A 17,581-nucleotide genomic window follows, 5' to 3' on the forward strand; every position below is an offset into this window, starting at 1 on the left:
TACTGGAGGAGAAGCAGGCCTGGTCCAAGGCAGAGGGGATGTGGCAGCACGAGGTGCCTAAAAATGCCCCCAAAGAGGTGGTTTTGAGGAAGCAGGTCTGGAGCTCAGAGGAGAAGGTGGTGGGAAGGAAGGAGGCAGAGTGATTACTGGTGGAGCAGAGACCACCGAAAGCAAACCACCTGCCAAAGGCCCTGTTCCCCACAGGATGGTTCCCACACGGTCTGTGCCCAGGAGGGATCACGAACAAGGCCCCAGCCCAGACCCAGAGCACCCACATGTCTTGGAGCTGGAGCATCTGGACTTGACCTCAGCTCTGATGTGCCCTCAAACCTAAGAACCCAAGAAGATATAAGCAAGGGTCAGAGGGTGCGCCTGAGCCAGGAGGGCTACTGGGAGCCTACTGCCACAGGAGGCCAGAGAAGTCCAAGTCTAAGGAGGGGATGGCACTAATGTACCCAAAGGACCACTGTAACGGGGGTGGGGATGTTTCTGCAAAGAAAGCTACAGATTTAATGCAATTCCTATAGAAATCCCAATGGCATTTTTTTGCAGAAATAGAAAAATCTATCCTGGGGCGCCTGGGTGGCTCAGTCGTTAAGCGTCTGCCTTCAGCTCAGGTCATGATCCCAGGGTCCTGGGATTGAGCCCTGCATCGGGCTCCCTGCTCCGTGGGAGGCCTGCTCCTCCCTCTCCCACTCCACCTGCTTGTGTTCCCTCGCTCGCTGTGTCTCTCTCTGTCAAATAAATAAATAAAATCTTTAAAAAAAAAAAAAAAAAGAAAAATCTATCCTAAAATTCATATGGAGTCTCAAGGGACCCAAATAGCCAAAACAAAACAAAGTTGGAGACCTCCTACTTCCTGATTTCAAAACTTAATGCAAAGCTACAGTAATCAAGACAGTGTGGTCCAAAGACACGTTCGTTAGATTACTCCTTTCTGCCCATGGACACCGCCAAGTAAGCATCGATAAAGTCTCCCCTCCCACCGCCGTCATGTCTAAGTCAGAGTCTCCCAAAGAGCCTGAACAGCTGCGGAAACTCTTCATCGGAGGTTTGAGCTTTGAAACAACCAATGAGAGTCTGAGGAGCCATTTTGAGCAACGGGGAACGCTTACGGACTGTGTAGTAATGAGAGATCCAAACACCAAGGGCTCCAGAGGCTTTGGGTTTGTCACGTACGCCACTGTGGAGGAGGTGGATGCAGCCATGAATGCGAGGCCACACAAGGTGGATGGGAGAGTTGTGGAACCAAAGAGGGCTGTCTCAGGAGAAGATTCTCAAAGACCTGGTGCCCACTTAACTGTGAAAAAGATTTTTGTTGGTGGCTCTAAAGAAGACACTGAAGAACATCATCTAAGAGATTATTTTGAACAGTATGGGAAAATTGAAGTGATCGAGATCATGACTGACCGAGGCAGTGGCAAAAAGAGGTTTTGCTTTTGTAACATTTGATGACCATGACTCTGTAGACAAGACTGTCATTCAAAAATACCATACTGTGAATGGCCACAAATGTGAAGGAAGGAAAGCCCTATCTAAGCAAGAGATGGCTAGTGCTTCATCCAGCCAAAGAGGTCGAAGTGGTTCTGGAAACTTTGGTGGTGGTCATGGAGGTGGTTTTGGTGGGAATGACAACTTTGGTCGTGGAGGGAACTTCAGTGGTCGAGGTGGCTTTGGTGGCAGTCGAGGTGGAGGTGGATATGGTGGCAGTGGGGATGGCTATAACGGATTTGGTAATGATGGAAGCAACTCTGGAGGTGGCGGAAGCTATAATGATTTTGGCAATTACAACAACCAATCCTCAAATTTTGGACCCATGAAAGGAGGAGATTTTGGAGGCAGAAACTCCGGCCCCTATGGTGGTGGAGGCCAGTACTTTGGCAAACCACGAAACCAAGGTGGCTGTGGCGGTTCCAGCAGCAGCAGGAGCTACGGCAGTGGCAGAAGGTTTTAATTACTGCCAGGAAACAAAGCTTAGCAGGAGAGGAGAGCCAGAGAAGGGGCAGGGAAGCTACAGGTTACAAGAGATTTGTGAACTCAGCCAAGCACAGTGGTGGCAGGGCCGAGCTGCTACAAAGAAGACATGCTTTAGACAATACTCATGTGTATGGGCAAAAACTCGAGGACTGTATTTGTGACTAATTGTACAACAGGTTATTTTAGTTTATGTTCTGTGGAAAGTGTAAAGCATTCCAACAAAGGGTTTTAATGTAGATTTTTTTTTGCACCCATGCTGTCAGTTGCTAAATGTAATAGTCTGGTCATGATGATGAATAAATGTGTCTTTAAAAAAAACAAAAACAAAAACAACAGTGTGGTCCGGCATAAAAAATGACACACAGACCAATGGAATAGCACAGAGAGCTCAGAAATAAACCCTCACACATATGATCCAAGGGTTTTTAACAAGGATGCCAAACCATTCAATGCGTAAAGGACAGTCATTTCAATAAATGGTCCTAAGAGAACTGCATCTCCACATGCAAAAGAATGAACCTGGACCATTGCCTCACATCTTTTACAAAAACTAACTCAAAATGGATCAAAGACCCTAACTTACAAGCTAAAACTACAAAACTCTTAGAAGAAAACTTGTGGGAGGACTTCATGACCTCGGATTTAACACCAACTTTTGGGCTGTGACAACCAAAACACAGGCAAGAGAGAAAAAAAGAGATAAATTGGACTTCATCAAAATGAAAACTGTGACAAAGTCACCATCTACAGAGTGATAAGGCAAGCCACAAAATGGGAGAATATATGTGTAAATCATAATCTGATAAGGAGCCAATATCCAATACATAAAAAGAATTCCTATGAATCAACAACAAAAAACAAACAATCCTATTAAAAATGGGCAAATGCACTTAAACAGACATTTCTCCAAAGAAGACATACAAATGGCCATGCACATGAAAAGGTGCTCAACATCGCTGATCAATAGGGAAATGCAAATCAAAAACACAATGAGACGTCACATCGATTAGAATGGCTACTATCAAAAAAATAGAGAGAGTAACAAGTGTTGGCACAGATGGGAAAAAGTTGGAACCCCTATGCCCGCCCTGCTGGTGGGAATGTAAAATGGTACAGTCACCGCATGGCAGTTCCTCAAAAAATTAAAAATAGAATTACCGAGTAATCCAGCAATTCTGCCCCTGGGTACATACCCAAAAGAACTGAAAACAGAATCTTGAAGAGAAAGTTGTATACACCATGAACACGACAGCGCCATTCAGAGCAGCCAAAAGGTGGAAACAAACCAAATGACAGATGAATAGACAAACACAATGGGGTACATACAAGCAATGGAGTATAATTCAGCCTTAAAAAGGAAGGAAATCCTGACCACTGCCACAGAAAGCTGGGAGGACGTTACGCTCAGTGAAATAAACCGGTGACAAAGCAGGATATTGCAGGATTCCACTTACAGGAGGTCCCCAAGGTGGTCAAATTCAGAGAGACAGAAAGCGGAATGGCGGGTGCTAGGGGCCTGAGGTGACGAGGGAATGCGGAGGTGGGGGGGTAAGTCTCAGTTTGGGAAAATGAAGGGCTCTGGAGACTGGCCGCACAACAATGTGAACAAACTTAACTGAACTATACATTTAAAATGATTAAGACGGTAAGCAATATATGTACTTCACAATTTAAAAAAACGGTTAAGAAAACAAATTTTATGTATATTTTATCATTATTTTTTTAAAGATTTTATTCTAGCGAGCACAAGCAGGGGGAAGGGCAGAGGGAGAGGGAGAAGCAGACTCCCCACTGAGCAGGGAGCTTTATCATAATTTAAAAGAAAGGAAAAGAAGCTACAGAGATGGTAAGGTGAGGTGCCTAAGAAGATGGTGCGGAGGGGTGGGCAAGAGTGCCTAGGCCAGCGGACAGCCATGAAATCCCCGTCCAGGGAGGAGAGGAAGCTCCCAGACCATGATCACCTCCGCAAGGCTGGAGGCAAGGCGGCCAGGGGCAAGAGAGAAAGGAGGGGTAGCAGGTGGAGGTGGTCCGGGTTGGGAAGGAGGCTGGGAAAAAGCAAGTGCGGATGGTGGGTAGAGGTGTGGACAATGGCCTTGATCACCTAGTTATGGGGGAAGGGCATGCCTAAAAAGGTAGACAGATGCCCCAACAGGGGCACTCACTAGCTGGGGAGAGATGCTAGGACAGTTCGGAGAGGAAGCGAGTCTGGAGGGTTCGGGGCCTGGGGGTCACAGTAGGGTCACAGGGAGAGTGCATCATCTTTCAGTTTACCGCTCAAGGCCGATGGCCCTGGGAGGGCAGACACTCGTCCTTCTAGGTCATGACTGAGTGTCCTTAGCATCAGGATGCACCTGACATACTCCAGGCTCTGGGCACATATTACTGAATCAATGAGCGAGTGAATGACAAAGTAGGAAACAAGGCTGTAGCCTCAAAGGAGGGAGGGGAGTCAGAAAGAAGCAGGTGCAGAGTGAGGGCGAGTGGGGCTCCAGGAGAGCGCCCCTCCACCCCAGAGAGAAGGGGCAGGGGAGAAGGGGAGACAGGCAGAGACAGGCTCTGTTCCTCCAAGGGAGGATGTGTGAGCCGGAGGGGACCTGGGGCGCCTACAAGGGCATCTACTCAAGCTCATGGGGCAGGAGAGGTTCAGGGGGTATAGCATGGGGTAGGGGTAGGGGAGGTGAGGAGCGGGGAGGGGGCACGTGTGCGCCAGAGGCCCAGGGGGGCAGGGAGCACTGAGGGGCTGGCACAACCTGGCCCGGTTTGTGACTAGGCAGTGAGAGCAGGGAGGGCAGCAACCACCGGCCAAGGCCACACCCACTCACCTGGGAGTAGACAGTGGCGTGGACCCAGGCAAGACGGCGACTCAGGTGGTCCAGCTTTTCAGAGAAAACCTTCTGACTCTTGGTCAACTCTGCCAGGATGTCGTTCCTCTGCCCCCAGGGGGAAAGGAGAGCCATCATGCCATGGCCCCAGCCCCACCCCGCCTTCCCCAGGCAGCCTGGAAGGGACCCACTGGCGCCCAGAACAGGCAAATGGGTGGGCAGACCCAGCTCTACTCTTCAATTCTGCTTCTGCCTCTGACCCCCTGGCAAGCCTGAGCAGGCCACAGAGCAGGGCCTTGGTCACCTGCACAGAACGTGGAAGTGAGACGCAGCTAAGGCTCTGTGTGCCCATGGCCAGGACACCCCAGGGACCATGCTAGGACCAGAGCTCCAGGAGCTGCTCTCACCCTGGCCAAGCCTGGGCTTCGCATCCAGCTGGGGGCAGGGGCCTGCCGGGGAAGCCCAGCCCAGGCATGCTCAGCCCTACTCCCCGGGGCCTGGAGAGATCTGGCAGAGGGGCTCAGGGGGAGTGGGGGAGGCAGGTCCCACTTCCTGCTGACTCTGCAAGTGGCTGAGGAAGCACTCAGGGTCGAATTCATAATTGATGAGGAGAGTGGATGTGCGTCAGCACTTAGTGGGCAGGGGGCGGAGGCACCTTGGCACGGGCTGTGGCTGGTGATGGGGCTCAGGTCATGCCACACCCTAATGCCAGCCCCGCTCTCCCTGATGTGGCACAGTCGGTGGGGGGGGTGGGGGGCAGGGACAGAAAACCCGCCGGGGCAGCCCCCAGAAGCAGGGGCAGGGCAGTCCCGATTTCCTCTGCAGCCTGCCCTGGGAACCCCGAGCCCGCAAGCCACCTCTCTGTTAACAGCCCTCCCTCCCCCAAACCCACCTGCCCATCGGGCCTTACCCGCTTGGGGCACCGGCGGAGCTTGTCCTCTGTGTCCCTCAGAGCCATTGCATACTCGTTGACGTCATCAGACACACCCACCATCTAGAGCATCGGACACCACGTATCCGGCGTGAGCCCTGGGCACCTCACTCAGCTTTCTCCAGACTCAGCCCGGCCCCCAGGCCTGCCAAGCTCCAGGTCGTTGGCCCTGCACAGCCCCCCTCCCACAAAACAGGTCAGGCCCACACGCTCCCAGCAGCAGTCAGTCTCGCCGTGGCACACGTCCACGTGCGGTCACATGCACGCACTCCACACTCGAGGGCCACCAGTGGGAGACCTTGCCCAGCTGCTGGTGAACGCTGAGATTATACATCATGACAGCGCCATCCAGGACTTCCAGCAGGGAGTTCTCGGTGAGGGGCTGCTCCGGCTCCTCGGGAGGCCGCCCCAGCAGCAGGCCCTCGTTCCAGTGGCTGCCCTCAACTAGGAAGTGGGGGGAGGGCAGGGTCAAGGCCGCAGGCCCTTCCAGCTCTCTCCCAGGTCTGTGGTGCCAGGCTGGGCCTCCCAGCGGGAGAAGGGGAGCCCCTTCCCCCACCCTGGGACCCAGGACTGCAGGGAGAAGGCAGGGGTGGGGGCAGGACAAGGGCCCGCCACTCTAGGCCTATTTCTGCAGCATTGACTTCCTCCCCCCGGAGTGCACTTCCCACGTCCTTGAGCTACTGCTGGGCCACAGGACCAGGAGGGAAGGGGGGTGCAGCCTGGCTCTGCCCAGGATGGGGAACCGTACACGACAGATGGCACGCTTGGCCCTGCCCGGCACCTACTGTCCTCACGAGTCCTCTGTTCGGCGCTCAGTGTGCGGACCTTCACTTTCTCCGAGGTGCTCAGAGGCCGCCGGGGGGTCATCAGGCTCACAGCTGCTGTGCTGAGGAAGCGGTTAGCTCGGCCCAGGGTTGGAGAACTGAGCCAGCTGGGCCGGGGCAGGGGCAGCACGCCCCCCATGGCCAGAGCCTGCATGGGGCGCTGTGGAGGAGAGAGGAGGCCAGACGCCACTCAGCTCCCCGGGGCCTGGGGCCCATATAGGGCCCCGTGGATTTGTGGGGCTGGGAAATGGCAGGAAGGTGTGTGCCTCCACCTACAGCAAAGAGACCTGCTTGGTGCGAAGCTCCTTGCCTGCACAGAGAGGAAGGGCCCTGCGTGACACCCCTGCCCTTATGATAGAGGGACAGCCCGACACCAAGCACCCTGCCTGACCCTACCGCGGCACCTGGGCCGCAGCCGGGGCTGGCTCCTCGTCCTCATCCAGGTCATCCATGGTGGCCGCCTGGAGCTCCAGCGGGTCGATCAAGATGTTGGCCTTGGAGGCAAGGTCATCTGGGAGGAATGGCAGGAGGGCTCTCAGGCCAGTGGAGGGCGGAGGGGTCACAGTGGAACGGCCCAGGATGGCAAGAGAGACCGCCGCGCGCTGAGCACGCCCCACTGCCCCTCTGCCTGCACGTTCCACTCACTTGGCCCCGGCCTGCGCTGCGTCCCAAGCCCTTTGTCTCACGAGGGCCTTGACAGCAGGGGACATTCCCCATCATGCCCTCCGTCAGTGCCTCCGCTTGCAGCGCCTGCATGCTCTCCCGAGCCCCCTACCCTCTACTTCTCTGCCCCACTGCTTCCTTCCCGACGAACACGAGATCCGGGGCTGTCTAAGCCTCGGCCTGTCCCACCGCGCACACAGGCCTCACCACAGACGTGTCCGCTCCCGCCTCTACACCGACAGCTGACCGCAGCACCTCTGCCTGCATCCCAGGCTCCGGTCCCCAAACACACCGGGCTTGTCATCTCGGCCGCCTCCTGCAGCGCCCCTTCCTGAGGCCGCCCCATCCCCACAGCCTCCGACAGGAAGCCTGGCGTCCTCCTTAACTCCTGCCCTTCACCCCCACCTTCCTTCTACCTCCTCACTTGGCCCAGGCACTCCGTTCTCACACACAGACCCCGGACTTCACTCCCTTGCCTCAAGACCTTCCAGAGCGGCCCCTACCCCTGGAATGAGCCCACACCTGCGTCGTGGCCCACAGGGCCCTCAGACTGCACCTGTGCGACTCCTTGGCCTCATTTCCCATCGCTCCCGGCCTGGTACACCCGCGGCTTTCTATCCCCGGGCCCTGCCGGGCTGCTGCCGGCATCCCTGCCTTTGTGCTCTGTGCTCGCAGCTGCTTCTGCTCACCCGGGGAAGCTGCTCAGGCAGCGCTTATGAACGTTCCCCTCCCATCCCTGTGACCTCACCAAGATCCCATGGTCACTCCTCAGCCAGCACACGTGCCCCTATTTCATTTTCATTTTCATTACAGGACTCCCAGCCTCCCCCCGGGATGGGTGCTCAGAGGGAAGGGATGGCTGGACCCAAGAGGCCGGCGGGCAGCTCCCTGCTGGAGCAGAGCGAGATACTCGGGCGCCCTCTGGTGGGCACAGGCTATCCAGCACTCCAGGCCGAGTGGGCTGAGGGACCGCCTCCCGGCCAACACCCCCTGCCAAGCCCCGTCTGTCCTGCCCACTGCCCACAGGCCTGCACGCACCTTTGAGGGTCTTCCGAAGGTGTGAGAGGAGGCCTCCCAGGCGCTGAAGGTCGAAGTAGTCTACCTTGCCATTATAGAACACCTGGGGCGGGATGTAGGCCTCTGCGAGGGCCGGGGAGGGGGTGGGGCGTGAGCCAGCAGTGAGCCAGGCAGGAAGACCCACTGAGAAGCCAGCCCTCTACACTGCTTAGCACTGAGGGGACCCCTGGCCTCGGCCACCCACCCTCCCAGGCACACAGCATGGCTTCCCCTCCCTCCGCCATTTCAGGTCAGTGCCCCAACAGCACGGGTTGGGATGAAAGGGGCATTCTGGCTGCGGTCACATTCAGAGAGGACCCTGCCCAGCCCTGTGGATATCCTGCAGTCCCGGGCAAGCACGGCTCCCACTGACCCTGAGGACCCTGTCCCCCACAAACACAGCCCCCAGCACCTCAGAGCCTGCCCACGGCGTCCTCTACAAAGGACTACAGAGGACTAGATGGCTGGGACTGAGGAGAGGAGCCCGGAACGGGCAGGAACTTGTGGGGACAGAGTGAATATGGGCTTGGCACTCTTCCAGGGTGGGGCTCCTGCTGCCCGCTGGAAAAGCCACCCATCAGGAGGAGAGAACTCAATGGGGCAGGAAGCCTGGGGCAGCTCCATCCCCACCAGACCGCCAGCTCTGCACTCCACACCATCACCAGGGGCAGCCCTGCCCAGCCTCTCTGATGAGGCCTGGCCCCACTCACCCTCACTGAAGGCGGCATGAGGGTTCGAGGCCTTGTATTCATCCCAGTAGTAGCGGAGGGCAGAGATCAACCGGTGCAGGAAGCAGACCATGTACTCAGGGGGGCAGAGCATGGACATGTTCTGCGGGCACAGGGCACAAGATACGCATTTATGCCAGCCCAGAGCCAACTCACTCCTCATCCGAGGCCGGCCCTGAGTGGAGCACGGAGAGCAGGGCAGCAGAGGAAGAGCAAGACGAGGCGGGGATGCCACAGGCTGAGAGGCGCCAAAAGGCTGCAGACCTGTCAACACAGCCAGGGGTCCATGGTGGGCTGGCCTAGTGGACACTTACCCCCCGGCCACTGGCATTCTCCTGTAGAAACTTTCGGAACTTGGTCAGGAAGATGTACCTAGAAGCTTCACCCTTTGGTGCAAGGGAAAATGAGGCTGTAAGGAGCTGGCCCCAGAGTGGACTAGCTCAGTGCTGTGGCTTAGCCTGGGCCCTGCCATGGGAACCCAAGCCAGTGCCTGCCCTCTGGGCCTCAGGGCCCAGGACCAGCACCCTTCCCTGCCAGGGACCCATGCAGGGGTCTGGGAGTCACTCACCCCGTTATCATCTTTATTGTTCAGCAGCAGCTTCAGGATCTGGACCTGTAGTTCTTCCACCACTGGGGGCAGGGTGGGAAACACGACACTGAGCCCTTCTCAGCCAGGGCCTTGCCCTCAGGCTCCCAGGGATGGGAGGGGATGGCAGGTTTGGATTGGGTTCCACTCCCAGGGTCCCACAAGCCCAATCTAGACCTGGTCACTACCAAGGGCCCCCCAGTACATGCACACACAAATCCTCCACCCCCTACCCAGTGCCCCAGGCAGGGGGCCGACCTTCAATGCGCTTCTTGAGCCTTTGGCAGCCCCGTTCGTAGGCACGCCTCCGCACGCGCTCCTCGGCAGTCTCATCCTTCACGTCCTTACTGTCTTTGCCCTGGGCAGGGGAAGGGGCAGGGGATGGAAGACAGCAGAGCTCACCCAGGACTTAACCGGGCCTGCTTCAGACAGGAGACCCCTGCCCCTACCCCACAGACCAGGCCGGGGAAGGGGCCTCACGTGCTCAGTGCCAGGTGGCTCAGATAGTCTGGGCCAGCCCTCACTGCGACCCTGCCCGCCCCTCTCAGGGGGCCCACCTCCCTGCCGGAGCGGTGGGGCCACCAGGTGGTGGGGATGAGCTCCTGCAGGCCAGCCTCCTCCACTCGCAAGGGGCTCTTGATGTAAAAGAAGACAACGGACCGGAGCACGTCGAAGCTGGTGGTCGTCAAGGGAGAGCTCTGCTCGCCAAAGGGTGAGCCATCCGCCCTCAGGCGTTCTTTCTGGGAAGCCGTCCCCAAACCCGCCTATCTCCTCATGTGCCCACCACGTTCTCCCACCCTTAGGGGTACCATCGCTGCTATAAGCCCGTCTCCCCTGACTCTGAGTCCTGATGAAGAGCCATGGCTGTCAAGCCCGCTCAGCCCAATTCCCAGCAAGCGATGAAAAAGGCTTGTCACGGGAGCTCAAGACTAGGGCACAGGCTGGAGAAAGGGCCTGGCGGTCTCCCCGTCTCCCAGCTGTGTCTGCCTCCTGGAGGCTGAAGACCCCAGACAGAGAAGACAGCTACCAGCCCAGGCTTCTCCGCCAGGGCCTTCCCTCCCGTGACACAGTCCTCAACACTGCTGGGAAGCAGGGAGAGTGGAGTCCTACACACTCTTGTAGGAACCCCCGCCACGGGACTTGGATAAGGAGCAGTGCTTTGGCTGCAGAGGTCAGGCCCCGGTGAGGCCCCCACACCTCTGTGTGGTGCCGGTGTCTGCAGCCATCCGGAAAGCCCTGCTCAGGCTGGCCAGGGCCCCTTGTTCTACCCTCCCTGCTCTGCGGACAAGGTGCTGGGAAGGCTGGGTCCTGGAATAAGGACTCACGCATTGGGTGGCTCTGGTCCCGAGCCTCCCTGGGGACCCCCTGGCCAGCGGTACACTGCCCCCCCTGGCCTCTACCGAGCCCAGAGGACACCACACGTCTGGCCTGCCTGGCGGCAAGGGGAGGATACAGGACGTTGCTGAGCAGAAACTTGCGGGACTTCTCATGCCTCAGGATGGCGATGGTGAGCCGTAGGTAGTGGATCTGTGGGGAGGGAGCGCTCAGACTGGGCGGAGCTAAGGCCCAGAGGGCTCAGGGCAGGGGCAGGCGCTCCCACCTGTAGGCCCAGGTCCGGGACGATGGGTGAGAAGCGGTAAAGCCGCAGCAGGGACATCATCAGCTGCTTGAGGCAGTCCTGTACCTCGTAGTCCTGGGGGACAGATGCCGTGCTGCATGCCTGCCCAGCAGAGGCCAGGCGCCAAGACAGCCACCTGCGGGTCCTTTCCCAAGCCCTCCCTGCACCTCCCCCATCTCGGTGGAGCCTGCTATCCCGGCCCCAGGCCGTCGGGAGCCTCACCTCCATGAAAAGCCACAGGAGGTCGAGGACCTGACGCACCACGGACTGAGCCTGTGCGGGGCTGCCCGCATCCACGACGCCGCGCAGGAAGCTCATGAGCACAGCCTCTACCAGGTACACCTTGCGCTGCACCAAGGGTGGGCGCAGGTGAGGCGGTGGCCCTCTGCCCCACTGAGGGCACCCCGGCCCTGGCACGTCGCCGAGGCCACAGGCACAGAGAGACTCCCGGGCTCACTCGAGCGACCCCAAGACAGAGATAAGCCCTTCGGGGTCTGAGTGAGACGCAGGAAGGCACCGCCCCGGAGCTCCTTGACGCTTCGCACACGCAGTTCCCTTAGCCGGTCGTGTCATTCCCCGTCAACCCTCTTTCTAAGACCTCCCCCGATACCCTCGGCCGGAAGCAGCTCCTCCTCCCCTGGGTGACATCCTTGAGGTCTGAGGGCTCTGGTCACAGGGGGCCCCGGCCAGGGGATGGTGCTGAACCTCACGCACCCCAGCTTCCCAGCCCCTAGCGCAGTCTGCCTCTGCCCCTCCCGGACGTGCCCTCACCAGGAGCGGCGCGAAGCGATGGAAAATGTGGGCCAGCGTGAGGAGGACAGTGGGCTGGCCTTGCAACTGCCACTCGGAGCTGTCCTTCTCCACCAGCCGGCCTTCCTGCGTGGGGGGGGGGGGGGATGGTGAGGGGCAGAGGGCTGCGGAAGGCCCCCAGCTCACCCACCCAGACCCCGGCTCACCACAGGGTCCAGCTCCACGCTGAGCACCGCCCGGAAGCAGCCCAGCAACTTCTGCGCCCGCACCAGGTCAGCATGCGGCGGGTCCTGCAGGGGCCGGTAGCCTGCCACTGGGTAGGTGCCACAGAGTTAAGCCGCCAACAGCCGGTCTGGGGCTCAGACACCCCCTGCCCCTCTCCACTGAGACCCCTGAGGAGGGGCCTGGGCCCGGAGGCAGTGCTGGGAAGTCAGAGCGCCTGGTGCGTGCTCCCTCTGAGCTCCCTCAGAGCTCTTCCTCTGTCTCCGCGGGCCCCAACTTCTCCTGCCGCTTCCCGTTCTCCTCTGCTCCACACCGACCACAGCAGTACCCACCAAACGAGGCTGCCACAAGAACCGTGCTCCTCGGCACCCACCTAAGCTGCACCCTCCTCTCTGCACACAGCAACCATGGCCCCATCACCAGCCCAGAGAACTGCTGAGGCAGGGAGCCCCTCATCCCTTGCTTCGAGAGCTTCCATGCAGTCCAGACTTCTTCCCAAAAGGATATCGCAAGGGACGGCTGCCAAAGTTGAAGGCCACGGACTCCTTGAAGGAGAGGCTGATCGCTGGGAAGTAGGCCATGCCCAGGCCCCTGGACAAGTTCTCAAAAGCGGTGCCCAGCGACACGCCATTCCTGGAGTAGAAGGGAAGGCCTGTGAGCCAAATGACGTAGCCGAAACAAGCCAGGGAGCCAGGCCCTGTTGCGGCTGTCCACCCTCAGGCTACCGAAGTCGGCCTGGCCCCCTTACGGAGACTGGGAAACTGAGGGCAGCTCAGGGAGGCCCCAGAGGCCAGGCCTGTGGGTAAAGGCAGGAGACTCACAGGCAGAAGGACAGGGTGCCATCGTCCAGGTCGATGAGGCAGCTCACAATGTCCCCCGCTGCCCACGCCTGCCAGGGGAGGAGGTCTTACAGATACACAGACGCCCAGAAGCCTGCCCACTCTGCCCCCTGCGGCTGTGTCTCCATTACCGCCCAGGGGAGGTGACCATAAGTACAGAGGACCTGAGTCCTTGCCCCCCACCCCCACCCCGTGCCCTACAGTCTCTCGCGGCTGCCCAGTGATCCCGCCAAGCTGTGAGGATGGACATGGGCAGGTAGGCTACAGGGGTCTCGGCCCTTACCTTGCCATAATTCGTCGTGGTTACATTCCACTTGCGCACCCGGTTGCCATCATAGGCATAGGAGTTGTGTGTATCTCCAACCCCCTCCTAAGGAGGAAGCGTCCATAAGGTCCAGGGAGTAGGTTAGGAGCAGGGCCACAGCCCACAGGCCATCAACCTTGCACCCACAGAGCTCTAGAGAAAGAGGCCGATGCTCTGAGACAAGGAGAGATTGCCTGGGCTGGGTGGCCCTAGGATGGGGTGGGACGCATTCCTCCTCCAGAAGGCAGTCTGGGTTACAGTCCAGAGCAGACCTCGCGCGGTCCGGTGGGCTGCCTGCGCCCCAGTGAGGCCTGCGGCAGCAGCACCTCTCCCTGGGAGGGGGCCTCTCCCGCACGTACCTCCTGATTGAAGCGGCAGTTGATAGTGCACCAGCCAATCTGCATGAGCCCCTGAGAGGAGATGAGCACCTCGTAGACCCATTTCCCTGGAATAAGCCGAGTCAGGCCTAGCAGGTGAACAAAGACTGCCTCCTGCCTCGGACGGGGGCCCACAAATCCTCTCCCCACGACCCGGGCTGCAGCAGAGCGTGGTCTCACCTTTGTACACGCACGTGGTAGAGCGGATGGTACCGAAGTTGCTGTGTCCGATCACCTGGGGGAAGAGTAGGGATGGTGAGCCTTCTCTCCGGCACACAGACTGCCTCCCCGAGGGGGAAGGGCCCCATCCCCAACTCAGCTGGTGTTGGTGGTGCCTGCCTGTCATGGCCAATAGTGCACTGAGCCTGAACAGGGTGGGAAGGCCTAGGCCTGTGTCAGAAGGGATTCTAGGTCAGGAGCGTGACGGGAGGGGGTTGTGGCTGTGTTGGGAAGAGCTCAGGGCCGGAGTCACATCAAGAAGGTTTCAGGGCCGTGTCAGGAGGTTTGGGGGCTGAGGACTCAATGAGCCCATCAGGAGGGGTTTGTGGCTATAACCCCATAAAGAAAAGGTAAAGAGACCAAGGCCCCATCAGGAGGAGCTTGGGGCTGTCAGGGGGAGCTTGGGGTTGTCAGGAGGGGCTTGGACCTGGGGCCCCTCGCCTTGCCCTTACTCACCCCCAGGAGGTCATCGTCCACCAGAAGAAGCCCCTCGAAGCCACCTGTGTGGTCCAGGACCACAGTGGATGGGCCAAGCCGGCCTTCAACCTGTCCTGAAAGGGAGAGGTAGATGTGGGGTTGGGCAGGGCACAGGGTCTGACAGAACGCACAGAAGGCACGCCCAGGACCCCCAGAGCCCAGCCTGGCTCCCCCAATCCCATTCCAGAAACTGCCACATACCCTGGCTCTCCTCATCCTCATCCTCCACATGTAACAGCTGGTCCAGATGCTCTGGCAGGTTCTGGAAGTTCAGGGGTTTCCTGGGGAGAGCAGAGGCTGTGAGTCCTCGAAACCAGCCAGATGACACTAAACCCCTCTCCCGCTCTGTTCCTCTGAGCTTCAGACAGTGGCTGCCCAGACTCCAGTAAAAGTGTTGTGTCTAGTCCCAGATTCTGGCATGCTGGGGGCCAGAAGGCTGGGCTATCCACTAAACTAAAAAGTACTAGTCCAGTGTGGTGTACCTCAGGACTTAAAAGATGAGCCCTCCCTCAGCCTTAATTTCCTCCTCTGTAAAAAGGGAACAACAGCTGTGTGTTAGAAAGGCTGGGAAGATCCCAAAGCATGATGCATGCTCCCTGCATGGCCCATAACCCGCCCACCCTCGAAGGCAGCTCTGTGCTGATTTGCCTGGAAGAGAAAGGCCGGGAGAAGTACCGATCCCCAAGGTGGCCTGTACCAATGACAGCTAGACTGGCCCTTGACCCCAGGCCTGTGGTCCCAGCCAGGGAAGTCTGTGCTGAATGAGACAGGCCTTGGGAGGATGAAGGGATGAGCCCTCTGAGCTACTAGCTGGCTCTGTCCTGTAACCACGTGTACAGGAACAGAGCATATGGCCTGCCTATCCACCGTCTGCTCCAGCCACAGCGGCTGGGGACATCTGAGTGGCCTCCTTATCCTCCCAGTGCACATGCTCACAGGAGAAAGGCCTCTGCCTGATGCTGGCCAGCTCTGTCCTGAGTACAGCTGCTAAGAATAGCAGGGAATGGGGTGGCAGTAATCAGCAGGGCTCGAGTAGAACAGAGACTGGCGCCCACCTGGGTCCAGCCCACAGACTGTTGGCACCTGCTCTGCCACCTCTGATCCCAGCTCTTTCCCCATTCATTGGCCTAGACGGTAGGCCCTGGAAGGGGACAGAGATGGGCCAAAGCACCCACTCTCTGGCAAGGTAGCGTCAACCCAGCCTCAGGAACCACATGCCCCCCTGCCATGAGCCACTACTGAGCTGTAGGAGGTAGAGACGCACGAAGCCTCCTCCCCATTCCTGTTAAACCCCAAGCCAAAGCCAGGTGGTGGCCATGCCATGGGGTGCCCCACCAGTAGCACGGAAAGTTTCAGCCAACCCCATCTCTGAAGACCCCAACAGGCCCAGGGATAAAGGCTTCCATCATGGCAGTGCTCATGGGCCCCCACTTGGGAGGGCTGCTCTGGTTTTGCGCCTGCTCTCAAGAGCAGTTGGGGGAAGCCGGCCTGAGACTCAGCACTGCCCTTTGGCCAATGCAGCACTTGTCTGCCCTTTCTGGATCGCCTAGGTCCCGGCCCAGGGCTCTGCATCCACACAAGCGCTGAGTGATGGCCCCGCCACCTGCTCTCCCTCCTGGCAGCCAGAGAACCAGTGACAGCACGACCATTTCTGATATCACATGAGGCAGGGATCAGATGGCCTTGGGAACAGGCCAGGACTGGGGTTGGCATGGAGGTGGGCATTGGCCCTCCACAAGTGGGAATCCTATGGCCACCGTAGCCACTTAAATGGAACAGGCGACAGTGTTGTCCTTTGTGCCTGCCCAGAGAGCAGACACCGTGGAAGACAGAAGAGCCCAGCTGGCCAGGGGGCTGGGATAGGGACACCCATGCCTCGCTGCAGGAAGGCAGAATCCATGTGACCCTTTAAAGAAAGAACCTAGCAAGAGTCTTAAACGTGATTGCAGTTCAAATGCTCCAGCCGCATGATTCCAACTCTCGGCACCTCTTCACAGCACTGTTTACAGAAGCAAAAGCCCCTCCAAACCAGGGGCAGTGCTAAAGGCTACAGCAGACCCCTGGCCCTAAAAGATGCCCACCAAGATTATTCGGAATTCAGAAATAAAAAACCAGGGGCGCCTGGGTGGCTCAGTTGTTAAGCGTCTGCCTTTGGCTCGGGTCATGATCCCAGGGTCCGGGTATCGAGCCCCACATCGGGCTCCCTGCGCCGCGGGAAGCCTGCTTCTCCCTCTCCCATTCCCCCTGCTTGTGTTCCCTCTCTCGCTGTGTCTCTCTCTGTCAAATAAATAAATAAAATCTTTAAAAAAAAAAAAAGAAATAAAAAACCACTCAGGGGAAAACGTTTAATGACAAATAGGATCTAAACTTCTGTATACTTTTGGAGGTGAGGGACCTGTCCACTAGCTTGATGGGTTTCACAGGTTATCTGGATTAAAACTTACTGTATTTTATCCTTTAAATACATGTAGTTTATTACATGTCAATTATTCCTCAATAAAACTTTTTTTTTTTTTTTAAGAACTGAAGGTGGGGGTGACTGGGTGGCTCAGTTAAGCGTCCGACTCTTGGTTTTGGCTCAGGTCATGATCTGAGGGTCATGAGATCAAGCCCTGCATGGGGCTTCACGCTCATCGCAGAGTCTGCTTGAGATTCTTTCCCTTTCCCTCCCCCACTGCCCCTCCCCCCTCATGGGCTCGCTCACCCATGCACTCTTTCTCTAAAAAAAAAAAAAAATCTTAAAAAAAAAAATTGAAGATGACAGAAGTTTTAAAAAATTTCTATACAGCATAATCCAAACTACATACGTCACAAAATAAGAAAAACAAAGAAATCACACTCAAGTGGTCGTGTTAGAGTAACAAGATAACAGATTTTTTCTTTCTTTTTCTTCTAAGTTTCTGCTCAAGTGCACTTGTAACTTTGATCTGGACTAAGCTTAAACACACTCAACTTGCAGGGAAAAGAGGCTGGTAGGGTCTGCACTTTATAGGGTCAGGCAGAGGCTACAGAGGACCGGGATGGGACCGAAGTGCGGGCAGGTGCACACACGGACCAGATGCTGACTGTGGAGTAGGGGTGAGCTGCTATCCTAAGGACTGCATGTGCACCACCTCCCTAACCTCCACACCCCCCTCAGAAGGAAGGTACTAACACGGCCAGGGGAGAGGAAGCAGCAGAGGCTGGAA

The 17,581-nt window shown here is 57.7% G+C and overlaps 1 protein-coding gene and 1 pseudogene across 6 annotated transcripts in view; one reads left to right on the forward strand and one right to left on the reverse strand.

Moving 5' to 3' along the window:
- RNF123 (ring finger protein 123) overlaps positions 1-17,581 on the reverse strand; it is a 30,865-nt gene that overhangs the window by 9,090 nt on the left and 4,194 nt on the right. For 4 of the 6 annotated variants that reach the window (XM_054504748.2, XM_045862358.3, XM_045862356.3 and 1 more), the window contains exons 4-26: positions 14,595-14,674; positions 14,373-14,467; positions 13,878-13,932; positions 13,680-13,765; positions 13,300-13,386; positions 12,999-13,066; positions 12,685-12,810; positions 12,162-12,276; positions 11,977-12,081; positions 11,428-11,553; positions 11,188-11,280; positions 11,041-11,114; positions 10,145-10,262; positions 9,846-9,945; positions 9,570-9,631; positions 9,316-9,387; positions 8,984-9,104; positions 8,256-8,357; positions 6,959-7,065; positions 6,516-6,714; positions 6,029-6,174; positions 5,710-5,793; positions 4,800-4,907 (exon numbers count right to left, since the gene is read on the reverse strand). In XM_054504748.2, the coding sequence (XP_054360723.1) occupies positions 4,800-4,907; positions 5,710-5,793; positions 6,029-6,174; positions 6,516-6,714; positions 6,959-7,065; positions 8,256-8,357; positions 8,984-9,104; positions 9,316-9,387; positions 9,570-9,631; positions 9,846-9,945; positions 10,145-10,262; positions 11,041-11,114; positions 11,188-11,280; positions 11,428-11,553; positions 11,977-12,081; positions 12,162-12,276; positions 12,685-12,810; positions 12,999-13,066; positions 13,300-13,386; positions 13,680-13,765; positions 13,878-13,932; positions 14,373-14,467; positions 14,595-14,674 (2,329 nt within the window). Of the gene's footprint in view, positions 1-4,799; positions 4,908-5,709; positions 5,794-6,028; positions 6,175-6,515; positions 6,715-6,950; positions 7,066-8,255; positions 8,358-8,983; positions 9,105-9,315; positions 9,388-9,569; positions 9,632-9,845; positions 9,946-10,144; positions 10,263-11,040; positions 11,115-11,187; positions 11,281-11,427; positions 11,554-11,976; positions 12,082-12,161; positions 12,277-12,684; positions 12,811-12,998; positions 13,067-13,299; positions 13,387-13,679; positions 13,766-13,877; positions 13,933-14,372; positions 14,468-14,594; positions 14,675-17,581 lie in introns of all 6 variants that reach the window. The other 2 variants (XM_045862362.3, XM_045862363.3) reach the window with 2 other exon arrangements.
- On the forward strand, positions 784-3,502 carry LOC123833793 (heterogeneous nuclear ribonucleoprotein A1-like; annotated as a pseudogene).

This window comes from Mirounga angustirostris, unplaced genomic scaffold (assembly GCF_029215605.1).
Source record: "Mirounga angustirostris isolate CCGP_5_RB_7025 unplaced genomic scaffold, mMirAng1.0.hap1 SCAF_1, whole genome shotgun sequence".
Lineage (NCBI taxonomy): Eukaryota > Metazoa > Chordata > Mammalia > Carnivora > Phocidae > Mirounga > Mirounga angustirostris.